General features: G+C 38.4%; 1 protein-coding gene across 1 annotated transcript in view; it reads right to left on the reverse strand.

The window, feature by feature from the left end:
- The window catches only part of lmbrd1 (LMBR1 domain containing 1), a 67,475-nt gene that overhangs the window by 16,638 nt on the left and 26,658 nt on the right, over positions 1-24,179 (reverse strand). The window contains exons 6-11 of the mRNA XM_037782952.1: positions 22,093-22,181; positions 16,641-16,714; positions 7,196-7,321; positions 5,673-5,825; positions 2,322-2,386; positions 2,065-2,167 (exon numbers count right to left, since the gene is read on the reverse strand). Of these exons, the coding sequence (XP_037638880.1) occupies positions 2,065-2,167; positions 2,322-2,386; positions 5,673-5,825; positions 7,196-7,321; positions 16,641-16,714; positions 22,093-22,181 (610 nt within the window). The remainder of the gene's footprint in view (positions 1-2,064; positions 2,168-2,321; positions 2,387-5,672; positions 5,826-7,195; positions 7,322-16,640; positions 16,715-22,092; positions 22,182-24,179) is intronic.

Below are 24,179 nucleotides of genomic sequence, written 5' to 3' on the forward strand. Positions count from 1 at the left end.
CTGCAGAACACTAAGTTTAACAATAAGTGTCCAAACCAGCCGCAATGACCGGGGGAAGGAGCAATGGTCGCAATATAATATTGTGTCAATCTCAATATGTGTATCATTCCACAAAAACAAAAATGCTTCGAGATTATAGTGGCTCATTTTTTTGGATAAAATGTATTAAATGGCACAAAGATTCTGATTATGGTTGCATTTTTCCAATTTGAATCTGATTTCAAGATTTATAAATACCCAGACTCGTTAAGCTCCAAGTATATTATCACCTCCGGACTGATAAAACAAACAAATACAAAGGATTTGATTATTTAAATGGCACAAAAACAAAACAACTGGTGAAAAAGCAAAGAAATGCATTTGCACAAATTTCACCAAGGTTTCTTTAGGTTATGTTTTGGATATCAAACCTTTGAGACTGTTCTATGGAGCAAAACAGTAGCTAAATCAATAAAAACAGCATATTGTGTCTATTACTCCCACCCACATTAGCTTCATGCCAATAGAAAGTCTGATATGATTGTGACACACAGCAGTAAGATGATTATTTTTAAGTTGAAGTACAGCGTTAGACTGGTAAGTTTATAAATGTCTGGGTTTATTAGGACTATGTCTTGTTACTATTCATTTTCTCAAGGCTTTTAAGATGAATTATTTGTAATGTAGGCTAAAACTTTCAAGTTGAGTCCAAATGCAATTTTAATAAAATCACGCTCTGTTTAAAAGTATATAAGTTGTATTAACATTCAGTAACATTGCAAATGTGGGACTAATAAATAATTACCTCATCTTATCTCAATATGATTCAAATTGAAATGTGTTTCTGTTTCACTATGAAACAGGTCTGAAGTATTTAGGTTGAAAAGTTTTAGAATACAAATAGTTCCAATAACATCTAAGAGTACAAATTATTTTCTCCCCTGTAAAGGGTCCCTGGCCCCAAACAATTTGAGAACCCCTGAGCTAAATCATTTAATTAGAATTTAATTTTTAATATTTTATTATCTGCGAACAGCAATGTGATGTGTTCATAATGCAGATAGTGTAAATAGTGTTTATTTGTATCTTATTTACATTGATATTGTATATACTGCACTATGCTTTACACCTTTTATTTCCTGTGTTTCCAAGTGTGGTTCAAAGAAAAATTTATATCATGTAACCTGATTGACTGAGCGCACGATGTAAGTGCCTCCTGAGGAGCGAACAATGGTTTTAGATTTGTTTTACAACTCAATCATTCAGTAATTCTGTCTAAAAGTACCACTTAGTCTTAAAACCACCATTTGGTTGGGTGTGTATAGAGAGCCTGGTGGTAATAAGCATTATTATTCATAAAGGCAGTAGGCAGGGCTGTTGTATTAGACTGTATTGTACTGCAGAATTTTCCTTATTTTATCCACCCTTTGTAGTTTTTCAGAGGTTATCAGATTTTATTTTTTTTTACAATTTACTGAATAATAGCTTTTACATCATGGTACCGTACTTTACCTTGTAAATGAGCAATTTCAGAATCAGATCAACAGCTGGTTCATAAAAAAACAGTTGTGACAGCTATTCAATGCATATTTTTGCAAGGCTGTGTCACAAAAGTGTTAATTAATGTCTGTGATCATCATTTATGTGTAGCAACTATCCATTTATCCTACTTAACATCTATTGTGCTCCCACTTATAGCTGTGTTAACTGTGCTTGTCATTTCTCTCATCTCTGCTCACTTGGAAAATTAAATTGCGCAAAATGCAGTTATGAGTCTGATCCATGCGGTCTGTATTTTTGTTATCTTTTGGTCTTTGGTAAAGCATAAGTGGTGTCTATCAGAGAATATTAAAATTAACGGTTAATTGACATTTAAGGCCATATGACTCATTAAATGTATGTAGCTGCTTTTGTAGTTGTGTTATTTCACCTGCAGTATACTGAAGCACATACACTTCAACTTTTAAACTGTTGAAATAATTCTTAATTTAGGTTAATGATGATGGAAACAAGAAAATATGGCTTTAAGCACATCTTAATTTAGGATAATGATCTTTTGGACATGAGAGATGAGCGGATACTCACGGGTTGTAAGGCTAATAGAAGTTCATTCAGAGGATTGGTTAGGTTGGTGCCAAAGATGATGAACCCAGAGCTGATGCCAGCAGAGTGGAGAGCTTTATCCAAACTGAAACACAAAGAAAATTAACTTAAATATGTGTATATATATCTCCAGCATTACACATTAATGAATACATTTATATAGAACAATTATACTCTCAGTTTGTTGTAACATTGCCTGCCTCAAGAATTATGGTCTTACAGCAAATATTATGACTTACTTTGAAATGAACAGGGCAACAGTGAACAGCAGTGCAACCAGGATGAAGAAAATGCCCAGCAATATCTGAAAAATATAAAATAAACACATTACAATACCAAACAGTGATATGGACCAACATCCAAAGGAGGGATATCTGCACTCATAGTGAACCCCCATGACTGAACCCCGATAAAGGAAAAGGTATGTTTACAAAGGCGCCTCCAGGGTCAGCGAATATAACCTTCCATGTCATGTCTTTTGTGAAGGAGAGACCATATGGCTTGGCCCCGCCACAGTTTGGCACTGCTGCCTGAGGTGACGGGGAGGAAGCAATGGCACGGCCCAGACAGAGCAGGGAGGTTGCAACCAGGGAGGCACGAGGTGGGTGGCAGCCAAAAAGGCAATAAACCCTATCAACTGCTCGCCTTCGGAGCTAAAATGTATAATATGATATCTTGTACCAGCCGTAGAGATGGAAAACCCAGGCAAACACATATGGTGAAATATATAGTGCAATTAAAATATATTATATTGTAGTGATATGACTATAGCATAATATAAAAACTCAATCATTCAACCAAATTAGCTTTGACCAAACATCCCTAGATGTAATCAATGATTGTAGCAAAGCATCAATTACAATCACGAAACCGATAATCAACACACTTTTTTGTTGATATCGCCTTGATGTAAACAACAACTTAAAAAGTGAGACATTAAAATGAACTAATTAAAATGCCCTTATATCCTAATCCAACATACAAAAGCCAAAAGAAGAGATTACCTAACTTTGTTGTGCGAACTTAGTTTGGTTATTAAAAAGTCAAATATAAAGCAGGATTATATGAAAAAAAACATTTAAGACATGATTTAGTTTTGTATCTTAAAATGAAAAGGTGACGTAGCTTTTTTAACAAAGTGAATGGCATTATATATTACTTATCTAAATAGCTCCGCTTGAAAAATAGCTTTTCTAAGATCCCATCAAAACACAGTAGCTATATTTTGTGAGGTCCAAGCAATCTTTAACTGTAGATATCCGCATGTTCAATAAGTCATTTTCGCCCACCACCACCACCACCACTACCAGAGTTAATATAAAAAGGACAGCATGTGTTTGAGAGACAGTGGTGGAACTGCTCTGGAGAAATCACAATCAACACCAACTCGCTTATCACTCTACACCAGTGCCTGGAAATACAGTAAATAAATCTCCCAACTCATTACTGTTTAAATTAGAGTTTGGGGACTGTCATTAGCAGCAACCCCCTTGGTTAAAGACAAACTGTTACAGACACTGGTTTAAAATGTTTGTGCATGCCTGCAGTGCAGTAAAATACCAGGGAATGAAAAGCAGTGGGGAAAGTGAAATGTGAACCAGGAGAATGATGCTGGAACTCGTCCTGTCCTTTACACAGAAAGTGTGATAAAAAACTATTTTGACTCTGCTGTGTGCATGCTATTATGTTCACATAAATGCATTGCACATCCATGTGTACTAAGCACCTTTACTGTGTGTGCATGAGGGTTGGGTAAAATAAAATATGAATAGGAGATTGTGGAGATCATTACAGTGGCCAGTCCCATTACTCTTCTCATACTAGTTCAACAGCTAAAGCAGGAAGTGTGCGAGGAGAAATATTGTTGTCTGGAAGGTGCAAAGAGGTAAGATTCAAATATATGACACCACAAATATGTCGCCAAAATAAGTAGAATTTACATTTTAGAGACAGTCTGGTTGCTGTGTTTTCTGTGCCAAGGGGTTAACAAATCTGTAGTAAAATAAAATCAGTTTAGGTTTAGGAAAACTTCTTTCCTGACCCACCACCATCACATTTAACCAGAATAATTACAGCCATGATTCAGCCAGATTGGGCAGGACAGCCTCCGGGTTATCTCAAATTCAAATTAAGTAATTTTGGGAAATTAAAAATGCAATAATTTTTATGCCAAACCGACTACAAAGTAGGGCTGTCAAAATTGGCCAAAAATGACGTTTGAATATTTGTTCTGAAAAAAACACACAGGTTCAAACTATTCGAATATCAATATAGCACACAGCTGATCGATACGTGGTTTGTTTACATGTCGTAAACGCTTGCTGTTAGGACACGGTGTCGCTCCCTCTGCGAACGAGTTCTCTGCCATCATTACGGTTGTTGCTGAATTATTCGTCGTTCAGCTGGACCTAATGTTACATTTCATTTTCATTTGCTGTCATGCGGTGCATTCAGTGCACGTGAGGCAGACAGCCGCGGTAGTGCTGCTTTTTTTTTTTTTTTTCACAATCGAACATTAATTTTCATATTCGTATATCAGTATCAGTATATTTTTTTACTATTCGAATATATATATATTCAAATTTAGAATATTCATTGACAGCCCAACTACAAAGATGCTAATGATCACAGCTGTTGCCCTGTGGTAACCGAGTGGTTTGGAATAAGGATACAGTAAGTTGATTGGTGGGAATAGGATGCTTTGAGGTTTAAATCTTTTTTGATGTCTTAAGCTGCACTAACTACTGTAGGAAACTGTGTCAAATGTCAGTTTATAACTCATCAATGTGATGTGTGCAAAATCATTCAATTTGGTATGGTTATTTGATGCTGGTGCTGGTTATGTATGATGTCGTATAGGGATCAGCACTTTAATAACCTCACTATAATACTCATCAGTCCACCATCTCCAGATGTTTGCCTGGATTTGGCCACTGGAAGGGTTCGTACCATCCTTTTTATGTCTTAAACAACTGTTATAACCCATCTCTTTTCTCCTCTTGTGCAAATTTGAATATGGGAACAGCGATATTAAAATTGCATATACTGTATGAGGTCCAAGTATTGGTTGCCCAACCCAAAAAAAAGTAAAAAATCAAAGAGAAGTTTGTGGTTGCTGAGGTTTATCCCTGGGGAACCATGAGATCCTGTCTGAGAAATGTGAGCCTCCCTGAGAGACTTCAAAGTAAATTAGGTGAATAGACTACCCGTGGGAATCGGGTAAATATGCGGTTGTGTAAAGTAGAACTAAAAGTAAATCTGGAGCAGTCCAGATTAGAACTTGAGCACAAAGAAACAGTTAAGGAGGAAGATGCTGAAGCTGGCGAAAATGATACTTAACTAAAAACAGAAACTTCTTAAATTACACAACTATTAATTGAAGAAACTCAAAATTAGTTGTGGTATAGTGTGCGGCAGTTACCTACTAATTAAAACAACAGTAGCAATTAAAACAAGGCACATAATGCTAAATGTGTAAGATTGCATCGAATATATACAGACATTGAAAGAATTTGCCTTCACATTCAGTACAGTCCATATCGGACATATAACTTTTGTGAATGGGAGCCAATTCCACGATGCAGACTAACCTTGAGAGGTCTGAGAGCACTGCCCACTTTAGTGCAGCAGTTCCTCTCTGCAATTTCCAGGTGTCTGCTCCTGCGCTGCAGGATCTGCAGTTTGCCCTCCAGCTCCTGCAGGTTGTTTCTGTCCCTCGAAGAGAGGGGACGTCCATCTTTACACTGGCGAGAAGACCAAAAAAAACAACTAAATAAGTCAATAAATACACATATGCATGTATGTTCACTTCTGACATGGCTTAGTTATAACTGCGTTATCAGGATATTTAAAGCAAACAGCACAAATAACAGAAAAATGTTGTTGACCTACCCAGTGATTGCCTCTTTGGATATAGTTTTTATGTCAATAGGTAGAAAATTGTGGTCTAAAGATTCAGGTATAATAGTAAATTAAAGCAAAATCGTTTGTGATTTCTATGTTGCACTTTAGTTTTCCTTGTTATCTATGTATGTGATCTTTAATACAGCCATACCCCTGGTGTATCACTTAATATATAGAGGACGAATGATGAATGCACTGGTCTTTTGTGTTCAACTTCTTAGAAAATGCTTGATTCAGTCTACCATGCTGCGTTATGATTTGTCTCTGTTTCGCGGTTCTGCACACATCATTGCAGTTTGTATGAGAAAGTTGGTTTGTCTTCCATTATGCAACCGCCTTTACAATCTTCTTTATAAGGCCATATTGCACAAACTGCCTCCTTATTTATGTTTCTGTGCACTGACTCCAAGAACAGTAAACAGTAGCTGCAACCTTCGGTCATGCAGATAAATTATGTACGTCTTTCCATCGAACCCGCACTGTCTTTGGTGAAAGTGCTTTTAAAGTTTTTTGAAGCCTCATCTTGGAGCGAGTTACAGAGTCCTTTTAAATGAGATTATTTTATAAGCATGGAAGATTATAAAAACAGGATTTAGGACTATTTGACCACTGAATGTGCATGTCCTGCTAATTCATTGTTTGATGTAATTCGCTGTTTTCTTTTAAGTTGCTTGATTAAAATTAAATTAAATTTTATTACGTTGTTTGTTTGAACTTTTTTTGCTGTCGGTTAATTGTTCTTCTATGTGAAACTTTTTACGCTCCCAGTGGCCAGGACTCCCTCAAAAAAGAATGTCAATGTGAATTATTCCTGGAAAAATAAAGGTCAAATGAAAAAATAACCTTCACGTTGCCACTGGCAACTAATAGCAACTAGTGAGTAACTTGCCCAATACTGCTAATAGATGTCCTTACTTGTGTTTCCATGTTTGTGCTGCCTGCATTCGAGGGGTTGGTTGATAAGAACAATGCTAACCATCCATAATTGCATGCCAAGACAGAGGGGCACGGCAAAGAGATAAGTGATCAGCTGGAGGATATGCATGTGCACATTTCAATGAATGCATTGTGTACAGTGTAAAAGAGTGTTCTAATATTTGTATAATTGTTGTTAATCTGTTAATGATGTAGTTCTTTTCATCTCTAGGTTTTGTCCAATGAAGTTTTTTAGATGACATGCCAGTGCTTTGTGTCATTTAGTGAGACCAACCTTGGATTTCAGCTTTTCTATCTGATGCTCAACATCATCAATGTCCTCTGTGTTCTCCAGGCGTTCGTACACCACACTCCGTGTGCCTTTTATCAGATTCAAAGGCAGCACAGACATACCGTATGCCTGAAAGACAAGTGGAAAAAAAAAAACACCATTATAATCACACATTATTGTCAGAGTGGGACGGCACATATGGCACATGCATCCGCCCACACATACACACGCCTGCCTGACGACGAACCCATCACAATGTGGGACGCGACAACAGTCAAATGTGTCAGCAAACACACACGCGGTGTTTTCTCATAGTTCTTGGCCTCTCAGGCTATGTCATTTGTGGTCGAGGGAAAAGATTAAAATGGTGGAATCTATAATTGTGCTGAGGTTTATTGGTGAATTTTCTGCAACCATTTTGTGTGGATATCACTGCCTCATATCACTGTGATGCAATTTACAGCTTAACAGTGCCCCCATGTGACAGCACTATCCTCTATCCAGGATTTGATAACATTTTTATAGGAAGAATTTCAGAGAGAAAAATCTGGGTTAGAGGAGGAGGAGGCATCAAGGAGTCATCAATGTTGAATGACGTGAACTGAAATAAATACACATTAACTTTTCTTTTCTATTAGAGGTACATATGATGTATAAATAAACAATAGACATACATATACACACATACAGTGACAGCAAAGAGAGACAGAGAGAGAATATGTGCCAAAACTCAAGAGATATCTTCACCTATCAGTGAGCTTCAATCTCCTGGAGGGACGTTTGAACTTTAATTAAAGATGAGGGACATGTCTAATACCAGGCAACAGTCCAATCAATACAAATGAAAATAACAGCAACAGGCCGATGGCTTCTCGCTCCCCCTGTGCCGCTTCGCTTTAACCAACTTGGAGAAGTGCCATTTTATGGGTTCGTAATAAAACAAAGGGGCCTTCTGTGCAAAGACACTTCCAGCCCTGTCAAAAGACTCTGTCCTCTTTATTCTATTCTTCAAGTGGGGGAAACGTCAGAGCCTATATTTTTTCTAAAACAACTTTTACTAGTTTCTGAGTGTTAGGTAGCATTAGGAGAGTCGCATGGGATACTAAGTCAGGCTAGACTATTATTAGTCTCTGCTGTGGATCTCTGCTACGGGCGAATGTCGCCTCCTGCAATGAATCATGGAGCTCTTAAGGCCGGAGCATGTCCCGAATATCAAACACACTCATAAAAGGAAAACCTGTCCCAGATCCCAAGAGAAACATTTCCCCTTCTCTCAAATGTGCAACTACATGGGGGAAATACAAAAGAAGAAAAAAAACACACACACACAAGTGTCAATCTGCTGGAGTGTAGAGTTTTAGTTCACACATAATCATGCATGGTCGTTAAAGTTATTTTAAAAGCCACTGCGGTCAATAATTAGCAGAACTAGCTTGGAGCAGGGTGGATGGGAGTGTGTGTGACTGATTGTGTGTGTTGGTTGAAGGGGGAGTCACTGGCTGAAGTCATTCAGTGAGAGTCATGTGACTGCAGAAGGGGGGATAGAGGGAGAACTAGGTGGACATGGGTCTCCTACACAAGCCTCCTCTTTGTTGCTCTTTCTACTTGTGATGGTGGAACCAAAAGGGAGGCGGGAGGAGGGAGGAGGGAGAGGAGGCCCCCCCCATCATTCTCAATAATACCTATTGATAAAGAGGTAATTCCAGTAGAACATAGCTAATCAGAATGACTCAGTCTACAAGGTGGCAGAAATATTCAAGCTAATATATAAAACGTAACACATTCCCGTAAATCCTGAAAGGTTGGCAGCACTGCCACATATGCTGGTTTCCCCTAATGCCATTTGATTAATAGGACAATTTGGCTGAAATGAGAGAGTGATTAGAGGTCATAAGGGTCATGAAATCAGGCTTCCTCCACTCAGAAATTCTGAATAAGGCTATGATTTCTTTCCTTTAATCCAGATAAAAAAGTCTATACACAAGTTGTGCCGACTGATGATCATATCGACTAATTTAAAATTGAGATGACCGAGTTGTTGCCCCTGACTATTTGAATGTGTTTTTTAGGGAGTGGAACAAATATCCCTTATTCCTAAATATGTGTTTTACATTAAGCTCTAAAATGTAATAATAATAAAAAATAATAAATATAAATATAAATAAATATAAAAAGATATAAAAAAGATATATATATATATATATATATATATATAAATATAAATATAAATAATAAATATAAATATAAAAATATATAAAAAAAGATATATATATATATATATATATATATATAAATATAAATATAAATATAAATATAAATATAAATATATATATATATATATAGGCGGTAGCATCGAAAACCATCCTACGCCTCCACGTTCAAGCTCAATGAATCTTTTTTAAATGTAACACGCTGTCCCATGAGCTCTAAATAACAGTCAATTATGGATTCATTTTGTTCTTGTCACACAGAGATTGGACAAAATATTGACCGCATGTTACCATGTTTGAGACAAACTGTGAGGTACTGGAGAAAAAAACAACATGACTGGAGCAGATGCCGGAATTGGGAGTGTTTGGGGATGTTGAGGGGATGTATGACTGCTTGTTAAAAGCTTCCTGTTTCTAGACCTACAGCACACTGTTCTCGTAGTCCCATGCTGAAGAGGAGGACCTCTTCCACAACAGGCAACCATGATTGTCGAAGTCCATCCACAAAGAGATAATCTGGTTCAAGAGTTGATTGGCATAACGGCCTAATGTTATATCCTCTTTGTTCTGTCTTCAGCCATCAGCTGTTGAAAATTAGCAATAGCTATAAACTCTCTCTAAACACAGCACATCCGTCTCTTGCCCTGTTTTGGAACCATTTTAAATTGCATCGTCCCAACCGAATAAAATTAAAATCAAATATGTTAGGCTGGGTTGTATAATATATGCGTCTTATGTTCATTCTACCGCTGCATGGCAGTCGTCGACCATTTAATTTTGTCAAAAAAAAATTGAAAAAGGGAAAATGTCCAGATGGCTTACATTGTTTATGCTTGCGCGAAGCACCGTGGCACGGACCTCCACAGATGGCGCGCGCACAACGAGCATGCACAAAGGCGTTTATGCTCAACGCGTTGTTCTTTTTGCAGTATTCTCCGAAATACCAGAGGGCATACAAACTAAATATTCTGTGAAGAAGCAAAAAGTGTGACCAGCAAAACGCCATAAACCAAACTCCTCAATGCCAAGGAGGACTTGTAATTAACTGTAAACTCATATCACATGTCACATTCATTGACATAATTTATCACCTTTATACAATCCCTGTAAAGAAAGGAGTCACGTATGAAATGTATTATATTGAAATGAAGGTTGAAAGGTTTAATATCCTCTAAATAATTTGATTCGGCTGGCAAAATAGAGATCTCCTACTTTTAAAGAATTTCAAAATGAATTGTCCATCTTGTTATTTCATTATTTTACTTCTTAATAGAAGTTATTTGCTTTTATCTTTTTGTGGCAGTCATATCTGAAAAGCCCCCTAGTGCGCAGCGGGGGCCTAGTTACAAAAATTCAGAGGTGCACGTCCAAGCGCTGCGGAGCTTTTGCGCTTTACGCACAATACGTGATGATGTCATTTTTGGCTTGAATCCCAGCTCTGAATCTCATTGGTAAAAATGTTTTTTAATTCAGGTCTGCTTTATCATTGTTGTATGACAGAACATCAAAATTGTGATTTCCTGCCGTATCCTTCCAGCAGCAGCGTATCAAAGCTCAGCTTCGACTGCGTTTTTGATTCGTCCAAAGGCTGCTGGATTTCTCAGACTTTCATTTGCTGTTATAAAATTTCAAGATGATAGCTAATAGTGTAGTCAATTTAGTAATAAAGATTGAAATGAATACTCTGATTTGACGGTGGCCATTGAGGAGAGCAGCACACACTCTGAGCCAGTTAATCACTTGCCCTATGTTGACCCCGATTACTATTCATGCTTAAAATGATCTTCATATGGGCCCAGTGGAGGTCTAAATAGTGCATTATGATATGTATTTTTTTTATCTGAGGTTGTGTGTGAAAGAAACATTTTAAAATTCTTTTGAATGGACAGAAATGTTACCCCCATTTTCTACAAAATGAAATCCAACTAGCAGCCCAGGTATGAAAAGGCCCGCCATGGTTGACAGGCTTCACGCCTCCAACCTTTCGAGTTCTCTTCTGGGTTTCTAAAGACATCGCACAGAGTTTGACCTATCCTCCCCGCTTCTTTAATTACAGTAATTGCAGTAAGGCTTCAGCGAGGTTAAAGGGCCATTGCAATCAGTGGTGTACTAATCACAAAGTTATTCCACATGCTAATGTTTGATTAAAAACAAAGAAACACTTCAAAAAATAATGCATAAGGGTGCAGCTGTGTTTATGAAACTTTAATGAACTTAAATTTGACCACATTTCTGGAGCATCGATGTCCTGCTTAAGTATGTTTTTGGCAAGGATCCCGGTCTGAGTTCTTTAATATTGGTTATTTGCCGTACACACAACGGCTGCAGAGAGCACTTTAACCTGACAACAGACTAATTTTGGCTTGTTATCAAGTAACTCACAGAGTTAACATGAATTAACAACAGCTGATATGCGACTAGCCTGCATGAATGTTTTGTACACCACTATTGATCGTTAACAAGTTTAGCAAATCCATGTGTTTTGCCAACTTCACTCTGAATTCACTCAGAGTCACTCACCGGTGCACCCAAATCATTTTTCACCTTCACACACACACTCTCTAATCACCACTCACACATGCAGTGAAATGCTCACAGTGGGGAGCCAGCTGTGTTTAAGGAGAGCTGTGCTGCAACACTAGCAGACTGAGGTGGACAAAACAACAATGGAGTACAGTAAAGAAAGGATTTTCATCAGGTCTATTTTAGCCAATATTATGTCATATTATGACTGGATCAGCCCTGATACAGATCCTGAAAAAAATCAGCTCAGGACGTCTCTACTATGGACGTCTCTACAGGTACAGATATACTGTAGTTATGGTATACTTGGTAAGCCTACGTCACTAGCTGCTGCTATATTGGGTATCACATCTGTTTTTTTTAGCTTGCTGAATAGGTATATATTAAAAGAAAGAAGACTTACTGTCCTGATAATGTTCAATTTATACAGTTCTTCCCTTTTAGTTGATAGGATTTTGCTTTTTGAAAGTGTTATAAAAACTACAGACTAAACAACTCTGCAGTGAATTGTACAGTACATGCCATGTTTTATTCAAAATCCTTCAAACTTCAGTTAAAAAGAGGGGAATAAATCATTTGAAATATAAAATATAGAAATCAAACAAGCATCAAAGGATCGGAGAATCTTGAAGTAAGTAGTGGCACCCCTCTGATTCACTCAGAGACCCCGTCTTCCTAGGTCAATCTGTGATTAGATCAACAGACATCAATCTTCCCAACTTTAGTTCAGCATCAGCATCTTATGGCTGGCAATTTAAGAGCAAGAGAAAGCCAAGTCCACAGGAGACAGAGCCATGAGAGTCATAAGTCAATGTGCTGGCCTAGCTTTTAAATGAAGTCAAAGGACTTCACATGATGCATGAGCTTTGAGAGCGGCCCGATCGCTCTCATGTCATCACTGCTGGGCACAATCAAACAGAGTGGGAGATAATATAGGAGGAATATGCATGTGCAAACAGTCCAGGTAATGAGAAAGAAATTTACCATAATTATAGATTTGCATTAATGAAATCCACGCCATTAAAAAGTGACTGCTTGAGTATAAAGTGACGATGGCTTTTATCTCAAATCCAATGCAAAGCTAGTTCGCTATTTGAAATTAACCTGTTGAGTTTTCTTAAAGGTACAATCTCTTCATAAAGGGGTAGCCCAACCCAAATGGAAATCAAGACACAGGAATGGACCTACTATCATTATCAAATTAATTGACAGGTGTTATAAAACAAACTATAATAGCACACAACAACTGAAACACTTAAAGGAGAAGTGTGTACAATATGGCGGTATCTAGCGGAGAGTTTGCAGATTGCAACCAACTGAAGCCTCTCCCGTGTGCCAAACGTGTAGCAGAACTACGGTGGCTGGCGTGAAAAGGCAAATGTCCCTCTCTAGAGCCAGTTGTTGTAAGAGTAGCGTAGGTCATTTTGAGCAGAATTAGTGCGTACAGTGTATATGTATGAGGGAAGTGAGTGATGAAGCAAGAGAGAGAGAGAGAGAGCGGAGGCGACGGGAGCGAGTAACGTTATCGACTCTGGCACAAGCAGGAAAAGTTAACAGTGTTTGGTTTGTCCGTTCTGGGCTACTGTAGGACCATGGTGGTGCAACAAGGAGGCCGGTTCCGTGAGATGTAGATAAAAACGGCTCATTCTATGGTAACGAAAATACAATGATTCTTACGTTCAGGTGATTATACACTAAAGAAAACATACTTATTTATATTATATTCCATTTCTGCCAATAGATCCGCTGAAATGCTACAAACTGGTCCTTTAAACACAGAGTAAATAGGTCTATATTTCTAATCATGATCAGATGATATATACAAAAAATAAACATTTCTATGTAGTTTAATTGACCTTCATCCCTTATTTACATTATTTCTTGATTAACTGTGCAGAGATGAAAATACAGAGATTTAAATAGTTGACATTAGAGTAAGTCACTACGTGTAGCATGACGAGTATACCTAATAGAGAGTGGAAAAATTGTATTTATCTGGTCTTAAAGTGTGTTTGGGCTGTATTTGATATTCTATCGTTACAGGACTGTCACTGTACCAGAACACCGTAACTAAATTTATCATTAGTGGTGAATTTACAGACTATTACATGTTTTACCAATATAAACATTAAGCATTTAAGCTGTTAAAATCATTGGTATAACTTTAGCAGAGAGTTGGACAGACAGACACCAAACCTTAAGAATAGTGTCAAATAGTGCCCGTTTGCTTATACAGGATGCTTCTGTTTAAATTTGTGTTTATATAAGAGCCAGTAAAAGGGCCATAAAAAGGCAAAAAAAAAGCAGTAAAAGCTATAACTTGCTTCACTTTGTATTAATTTTAAGTGCACTAGGCTTCAGTGTTATATACTGTTTACATCACAGACCTGTTTGCATTAAGGGTTAGATGGCTAGTTCTGCACAAAGAGAAGTGATAAATTAACAGGAGTCATGGACAACATTTCCGCTGCTTATGGAACCTGTCACTTGGATTCCATTAAGTTAATCAGGCTTAACAGTAACACATAGTAAAGAATGATAAATCACACAGCTCTTTGCAAATGTGGGTAGGTCGCCACCGAGAAGAGTTCGGCCGTGCGAAGACAGAGGAGAGAGCAAATAAAGTAGATGAAAGGATGAAAATGAGTGTGGGAATAAAAGAGGGACGGGCAGCTGCTGGTGTCGCCTAAAGGCCTGATTTCTTTGATCGACTTCATCAAAAACAACAGAGCCAATATCAACATGGGGTCAGTCCAAATCTGAGCAAACTTCCATCCTCAAAATGCACTGAGTAATTATCCACTCTTTAGATGACTGTGAGAAAGCAAAGTGAGAGAACAGTGGATACAATCCCAGCTAGCGAGTATAAACGTCCTAAAGCGAGATTGGTTCTGCAACTTACTTGACTATGTTGTGTTTTATTCATTAAGAGCTCCACATTCAATTGTTGTGTGATTTGTCAAATAGGACTCTTTGAGCTCCACAGAAACTGGATAGATTGGGGTTGGCTGTCACTTTTACTCTCACTCGCTGGGTTCATACCCGAGTACTTTTCTCCAGTAGGCATTATTCCGTGTTACTGACACCAGTGCCACCACCTCCAGGGAATATTCACAGTCTAGTTACCAAGATAAGGGCTATGAAAAATGGACAGCATTAACAAGTGTTACAGCAGAGTCGATTTTTCTGATCCAGGGGAAAAATGAAAAACTGCAGAACGCTGAGGGAATCAAAATACAGGCATATATTAATGGACACCGAGGTAGATCTATACATGTATATAAATAGACAATTGATAAGAGGTTGATAAGCCGGTGAAGGGTGCACATACATCATGCAAAAAAGTCTCGAGGGGCTCAGGTGAAAGACAGCGGTCTGAGTAATTTGAGCAATTGAATGCCAGAGCTCTAAAATCACAAGGCATTACTAATACTGAAAGGCCACTCCATCACCAGGTACATCTCAACCAAGAAGATGGGAAACCATTTGTATAAAAAATAAACTTTTAAGGTCTTATTGCTAACATTTAGACAAATATTTTCTTAAACATAATTAGGGCTGTCAATCGATTCAAATATTTAATCGTGATTAATCACAAATCTGTTCAAAATGTACCTTAAATGGAGATTTGTCAAGTATTTAATACTCTTATCAACATGGAAGTGCAATATGCTGCTTTATGCAAATGTATGTATATATTTATTATTGGAAATCAATTAACAACACAAAACAATGACAAATATTGTCCAGAAACCCTCACAGGTACTGCATTTAGCATAAAAATATGCTCAAATCATAACATGACAAACTGAAGCCCAACAGGCAACAACAGCTGTCAGTGTGTCAGTGTGCTGACTTGACTATGACTTGCCCCAAACTGCATGTGATTATCATAAAGGGGGCATGTCTGTAAAGGGGAGACTCGTGGGTACCCATAGAACCCATTTCATTCACATATCTTCAGGTCAGAGGTCAAGAGACCCCTTTGAAAATCGGCATGACAGTTTTTCCACGCCAAAATTTAGCGCATGTTTGGAGCGTTATTTAGACACAGTTAGTACCAATGGATTCCTTAGGTTTTCTAGTTTAATATGATTCCAGTATATTTGCTCTAATGGCTTTTCCTGAAATAAATTATTATGACTGTGAATTAATCATTTAAAAAATTTTGGCGGGTCCAAAAATAATGTTTTGTTTATCTCTGTGAAAGATAACTAATGTTTGTTTCCAGCTTCTAACAAGGCTTGTGAGCCAATAGTAAAACAACGTTAGTATCACGTGGTATCTCTGGGTCGTCAGTTAGTGTGGAAAAAACAGATAAATGGCTGAGATTGACGGTAAGTGCCTGGCAACAACTTGTTGTGTAGTAAATGCAATGGTGCGGGGAACGGAGAATGTGACATCTAGTGGCTGAATGTTATCAATATTATCAATAGGCTCATTTTACAAAAACATGCATCATCAGCCATGACACTTCCAGTGAAAAATCCTGTTGGGTGAATCTGACAAAAGGATCATTATTCTATTTAGTCTTTCTTCATTCTTCAAAACATTTTTAACATCAGATGTCTCAATAAGCAGAGGTCCTATTAAGCTACAGGAATGGCAAGATTTGGACATCATCCCATTGGATGATTCGCCTTAATCACCGTGCAGATATAGCTCCACTGAACACATGAAACAACATCAACCACTCGTCTCAGGTCCAAACTCACCGTGTAAGTGATCACTGCCAACATGCCAATCAAGGTCAAGGAGCTGATGGAGAAAGACAGAGCAGGTAGACCATCTGCAGGTGAAAAAACAGGAAAGCCATTAGAGATCTGACCCTGGCCTCTGAGAGAAACATCAACGGACTCTTTACCACAACTATACAGACTTTTTTATGAGCACTTTGACAGTATTTCAGTCAGCTGTTTGTTTGTAGTCATTGACAGCTGATTTGTTTCCATCATTCAAACCCTATTGCAGCAATTGCATCTATATTTCTTCGAATATTCTAAAGATGCTTCTAAAATGTCATTGCAGCACTCCTGTAAAAAATCCAATGAAAAAAAAAAATCATAAACTGTTTGACGTGATCTAGTTTGCTCTGAATCTCCCCACTGTGCACTGCATAAAACTCAAAAGGAACAAGGAGGGCTGTGTTTCTTGGTGAGACACACATTGCTGTAATGCACAGAAGCAAACCTGCTGTTACCAAACTGAAGCTGGTACAAAGACAGAAACCAGCAAGCTAATGTTAGCTACTATTACTACAATATTTTCACCGTCAGACAGCCCTTTCCGACAGGGAGCTGAACTGAAAGTGAAACCTATCTATCTATGCTCTCTTCACTGACTTCGTTGACAAAAACAGTATGATAAGTTTCACTTTTTAGTTCAGTTCCCCATCGAAAAATATTCTAAATATAGTGTACACTTAAATTGATATTGATTTTTTTAGTGTGCTTTCACATCAGGGACCCGGGCCTGGATCCGAATACACTTGACCACAAAGTCTAGTTTGTCTGATTAGTGTGAACGCTCCGTACCGTACTCAGGCACGGTTCATCTACCAGTACTGGAGTCCAGTTGAAAAGGTGGTCTGGAGTACAGTTCATGTGTACCTGGGTACGGTTTGCATCAGGTGTGAAAGCCAACCGTACCGAAACACGGAAGTGGACTACTATTTAACGCAAGTAACATCGGCAGTCACCGAGTAGTTTTGAAAGAGTCTCCTCCGAAATCGGTATATGCGTGCAGCATGCGCCATAAAGCGGGAAGGCAGGCGAGAGGGTCCTTAAAATATAGACAATAGTAGGCGATGTTTGTTATTTTATTTAGGTAATCTAATGGTCTGCCTCCAAAGAATGAGAGCCGCTCAGCGGGCAGAGAGAGAGATGAGAGAGGCTAAAATACATTTTGCTGCTGGCCCCCGTCCACAGCCCCTATGCTTTGCTCCGGTGTCTGTACTCCTGTCTGCTTCTCCAAACTGGGGGCGTGCCGACCGCCGTCTACTGTTGGTAATACACTGACTATGGATAAGTGCCTCATATAACCCCACTTCAAAACACCCAAACTATCCCTTTAATCAACCGCACGGCTGATGCCAAGAACACAGCCCATCTGGAACTGAAAGGATGCATGTCTCTCTGCTAATTTGAAAATTCAGGGAATTCATTTCCTTGATGGCAATTGGGAAGAATGTTATTCACAAGGACAAGGACGAGGCATCATGCTGGTACTCTGGTGCTCTTGGATTTAATGAATGCACTGTAGCAAAATCTTCCCCTGGAGACGCATCTGGTCACCGTATTTTGTCATCGTCGCAATTTCATACATTGATCACGATTGTTTTTTTAAAACAGCTGGATCTTTCAATGCATGTAGGTTGAGTTGATGTGTGTCACCTTTGATTGAGGCAGAGAGGGGACCACCCATCAGGCAAGGGCAACAGTAGGTGTCACACCAGCTGTCAGAGCTGGAGTTAGAAGACAGGGATTGATGGAGAGACTGATTGCCTCCATCCCCTGTCAAGATCCCACCTGTTATAGGGTCCCACGTAAAAAGTGGCACAGTTGTCCCTTTACAGATATCCCGCATGCTCACAGCAGCAGCTCCACAGTGCCCTGCCCACCTGTCAGCGCGGCCATAGGTGGCTCTCTGCTTGCCTTTCTCCTTGACGGTGGCATTTGATTGGGAATATTAAGTCAGTATTCAGGGCGTGTATAATTTGTGTTGTTTATAACATTTATCACTTTCTTTTAGAGGCATTTCACAAGCAGCAGGACAAAGAGGTGGAAAATGGAGATAAATTATATGCCTGCTCCCTATTGTATTGTATGCAAAAAGAAAACTTTGAAGTCTGACAGCTGGGCTGAACATTAACATTTGAATACATGTTTGCTATTCCCAAGTGTTTCATTGCGATTTCGCTGCCATTGTTTAGTGGTGAGCTTGGCAAAATAGACAATGGCTCCATGTTCTGCATGGAGAACATTCTGTTCATGAACTCCACACAAAGCAAAGGATAGATGTTTGCTGCCACTCTCCTTGGTTTCTTGAGCAGATTTTCCGGGGATTAAACAGAGGGAATATTGTGTATTATCGCTGGTGCTTCCACATCTGTACGGCTCCGATTCCAACAGCGAGGGAATGAGGTAGCTCTTATCTCGCCTTGCATATAGCCCCTCAGGCTTGTGTGCATGCATGAGCGTTGTACAGAGAGGTGTTTATTAAGGAGCTCCTTTAGTCCGAACCCTCTACTTCTGTGGGATGACAGAATCATCACAAGTGAGTAGGATGCAGCTTTATGTTCAAGGGATGGGATGTAGGATACTGTATGACTGCAACAGTGACCACGTACTGCTAAACAACAGCATGCGGAGGAGCAAAGTTGAGAAAGTAATCAGACACCACCATAGTTTTTTTTTTCTTTGTGTGGGCAAAGCTGGAAAAGTCATATGATTTTGGAAATGGGGTTAGATATTAGTTTGTGTTTAAGAAGATATTTTGGGCATATTGTAGCTTTGACCCCACAGTTGAGGGACAACTTGAGGGACAAAAACTTCAATCAAGATGAGATCAACAGCGTCACCTCAACTCCCTCACCATGAATCTGTCAACTGAAGCCTCATATTCATTTAAAAAAAAAAAAAAACAGCCTTTATTTTTTACTGCAAACTACTGTTTGCTGCACGGGAACAGTAGTAGTCAATACCAATACCAGTGAAATTCTACGATTCTGGATACCCAATTTGATTCCACGGTAAAAAACAAAAACAAAACAATAAATGCCCTATACTTCAACATGCACTTTATTACCGTTTGCATACTGTTTTTTTTTGCAAATTTATTATTAATTCCCGATGATACGCGTCAAGTTTCTCACCAAAAACTAAATTTTACAAGATTACATTTGAACACATCATAACGTTATAATTTACCTTTGCCCAGTACTCATTTTCACTGAGCAGAGCTTGACTGCACCATAACGTAACTCAATGCAACCTCCGTACGTAAGCTGTTAGCTCCATTATTTAGCCAAGCAGGACTGTGCTGCCCACTGGCTGCTAACAGCCAAGGTTACTTGCTCTCCTCTCGCCAAATTCAGCACGGATTTGTTGTTTGCAATGTAGCATTATCAGGGACATTTTCTACTGTCCTTGGGATGACAGGACGCGGTTAGTCTGGAGCCATGATTCACGGTGCCTTTAGTACAGTAGAAAAAAGAGCATGTCACGTTTTCAGAATTTTGGCATCGACTTGGTACCGAATTATCGTTTCTTCTGACATCCCCAGTCCAGTGAACATCATAATGGCTTAGAGATGGGAAAAACATTTAGAAACACACGGTATGTTTTGGTCGCTGGTCAGGAGTAATGCAAGTTATACTGTACGTGATTTGTTATACTGTACATGCGCTACAACAAACAGTTTTATCTTTTAACATGTATTCTTTTTCTCTTATTTTATCGTTTCTTAATTCATCTATTCATTCATTGTTTATTTATAATATCTCCAAAGCCCCGGGAGTAAGGGTCAGATATAAGAACTGTCTTACCACTTCTATAAAACAACAGTTCTCATACAGGAAAACACAGAATAACTCCAGGCTAATATTGCATTACAGTCTTTCTCTTGTGTAAGTTGTGAGAGAAATATACAAGTAGAAATGAATGCTATGGTTTAGATTTGCTCATAGTATCAGGGTCAGTACGAGTTTATTTGCTCTTTTCTCACTAATTAGGAGGATAGGCTGTGCTTTATGCCCAAGTACTCTTCCTAGTTAAAGTTGGACTCCCACCCACTCCACTCCACTCTACTCTACTCTACTGCACCTTGAGGCATGGCCAAAAATACAAGATTGCACTGTCTGGTCTTGAAGCAACATTAATAGCTAGTGATCTGGAGTACGTTTGAGCATCATTGGAACACTGTAACATATGTAATGTTGGAGCCATTAAAAATGTAGAGGGCCTTAATGAACCGTCGTTGCAAAGCAGTCAGCAGGGTTGTGTGGCAAAAGTGCCTTTCCTTCACTCTATTAACCTCCCATCTGGAGAGAGAGGAGATGAGGAATTAGAAAAGGGATGATCCTCACATTTCCTCCTCAGCAGCCGAGCTATTTCCCCCCGGTGTCGAGGGAGGAAGGTTAGGGAGAGCAAGTAGGGGTCCACTATTGTGAAGAGAGGCAGATGGTTCAACTTCCTCCTTGATCCCCAGATGGTAAAAGGCCAGAGGACTGTTAGGAGGCCACATTTGGCAACACTCTGTTCAACAAGTGAAGATGCTGAGGAGGCTGTCTTCACAGTGTTGGGATCACATACTCAACCATCATTACTGGATTATTGTAATGGGTAAATTGAATTTTCTTATTGCACCGGCTAAAAAGTAACTGTTTTTCAAATATTGGTACATACAGTTTTTGAGTCATTTAGTAAAGACTTGCTGGAAAAGTGACTGAATTCCCATTAAGGAGTGGACGGTAACGTCTGGGAATAGCATGTTAATGTAATTTCTTAAATAGACTGGGAGCTGTCCATCTCAGGACTTTATATGACATCAATACAGAAGTGGGTCCATGAGTGGTCATCACTGTAAGTCCCGACAAATCAAATCAAGGAAGATGAAGGCCAAAATACATACAAATCGACATGATTACTTTGGTGGTGAACATGAATCAATAAAGGCGTAATGTAACTGGTTCTACTATCTTACATGTAGTTACATGGATAGAAAAAATAACTCTGTAATCTGCCTGCATCTGCATACACTATATCCGAGCAAACTTCAGATGTGCCGAGAGAAAATCTGACCTTGCACATCCCTTTACAAAGTTGTCTGTGTAATTAAAATCACCACAAAATCAAAATATGTATTGACCAATTACTGTAATTTGGACCTCATCAAGTGTGATGCATACCAGTTTGTTGCTGTTGAATCTGCCCTACTTATCATTCAGCACCTAGGTTTCATAGCTTACAGTAAACATACAGTCCAGTTAAAATAGTCTTCTCCCTATAGAGCATTGAATTCATTTTAAACATGCTAACCTGCATTACCTGGTCTTCCATAAGTACAAAAAAAGGTAGATAAAGAAATAAAGGAAATTGAATCTGATGTCATGGCAACAACAACTATAAAAGTAAGACCCCGGAATTTTCTAAAAAAGGCTATACTTACGACTACTCCCAAGTTCTTCAAAAAGGTATTGTACTTTCTCCCATTGGGTTGAATTCTGACCAGGTGGGGGATCAAGTGGAACGAAGGCTCTGAAAGCAAAGAAAAAATAATTGAGCAGAAGTAAGGTAAAATGCATGAGGTTAATCATAAGCTTAATCTTTGTACTGGCAGTGATGGTTTCAGCAACTGGTGTATTTTCTCTACGAGCCAAACACAGATTTCAAACATAAAGGAAGATAAAGAAAAAAAAAATCCCTGTCCATGTTTTTTTTTTTTTTTTAATCATTCCTCAACAGATGGAGATATACCAGTGTCATTGCTGTTTTCCGAGAGAGCCAGAGAAATACACCCAGAAAGATAAACCGCAGCTAGTTCTGCTGGAAAACAGTGACAATATACAGCTTATTTTAATACCGCACATAGAAATGTACTTCTAGTCTAACATCTCTATCCCACTACACAGACAGACCTTTTATGTCCAATACAGCGTAATGCTCAGACAGATATGGGGAAAGAAGCTTTCACAGTATGTTCTCTACTCCAGCGACGACACGTCTGAGCTCCATGGTAAATGTCTTTTTTTCTTACTTATCTGCATGCAGTAAAATTGGACCTGTGCTTCTCTCTCTAAACTGTTTTCTTTTTCTAATTTTAGAATTCTCTATGCAAAATAAAATGTAAATGGGACTTAATCAAATAAAAATAAAATAAATAAACCTAATCTCTCTCTGATATCTCAAATAAATAATCATTGGTGTTGATTGCGATGATACATCCCCCTGTTAATAAAATGTGTTTACAGCAAACATAGGGATTACGAATCATATAAAAAGGATCTTGCAAACCGTTTTATTGACCTTTTGCTTATCCACCTACTGCACCCTTGGAAACTGGATTAATTGCTCTTCTTAACACAATGGACAGTCTTCTAAACTTTGCATCCCCTCCTATCCTTTTCAATTTATTTTGGATAGGAACAAAAAACATATGCCACAAAAAGAAAGAAAGAAAGATCTAAAGTTTTATAGCCTTCCACATTTAGTACTATTAACCTTGACAGTCAGGTCAGCACTTCTTTGCACAAACATTTTTTGTTTATTGTACCAAGTTCCCTCACATCCTGTTGGTTCCGAATTACATTAATCAATAATCCTAATTTAGACATTTAGACCCATCACTCACACAGACAGACCTACAGCATTTTCAAGGTTTCCTTTTAATCTTATAAATTGTATCTGAACAGCTCCTCGATGTTATGGGGAAAATAATTAAAATCATATTTTGCCAACACTTCAGAACTTCTTAGGACTATCGGTATATATTTACGAAAGCTAAAGCTGGGAAATGGTCAACAGTATTGATGCTCAATTTCAGAGCAGACTATAATTCCATTAATCATGAGACAGTTTTCTATTGATCATTAATCCTTCTTGACAGACAGCAGAGAAATATGGTGCTCTATGAATCTACAAGGCTTCTTTTAGGGAAGTTTTAAAACTGGCAGTTGAAAAAGAAAAAGTAAAATAAATAAATAAAAGAAACCTTCACCGGGGGAGGTGAAAGACATTAGATCAGTATCCAAAAAAACGTCCCTTTGCCTCGTATGCAAGAAAACAAAATTTCAGGTCTCAATAGGCCTCATTTGCTCCACTATCCTGTGGATACCTTCAGGGCTCCACACTTAATCTTTTTCATATAAATGTGCTTCCTTTCGGTCATGTTGTTTGTCATTTTTCATTTTAGGAAAAAAAAACATCTCGTCAAAGTGACCTTAACCCTTACACAACTCTTCACAGCTGCGTCTGCAGTAAAGATGTAACTTTCTCAAACTCTAAAAAGGATATTTATGCGTATTCATCTTGAATAGTGTTTTCAAGTTCTGGTAGTCATTTTCAACACAATGGGCCTCATGCAGGGAGCGATATACAAACAAATCTTCTCTTATTTTTGTTTGTATCCACGATTTGTTTTTATTTTGTTAGTACCCATTGATTTCTGCGCTTCACCAATGTTTTCTTATTTTTTCTCCTCTCTTAGGTAAGAGAACATTTAACGGGGTTGAAACACTCTCACCAAGAAAAGCATCT

The sequence above is a fragment of the Sebastes umbrosus genome, chromosome 10, assembly GCF_015220745.1.
Source record: "Sebastes umbrosus isolate fSebUmb1 chromosome 10, fSebUmb1.pri, whole genome shotgun sequence".
NCBI classification, from domain to species: Eukaryota; Metazoa; Chordata; class Actinopteri; order Perciformes; family Sebastidae; genus Sebastes; species Sebastes umbrosus.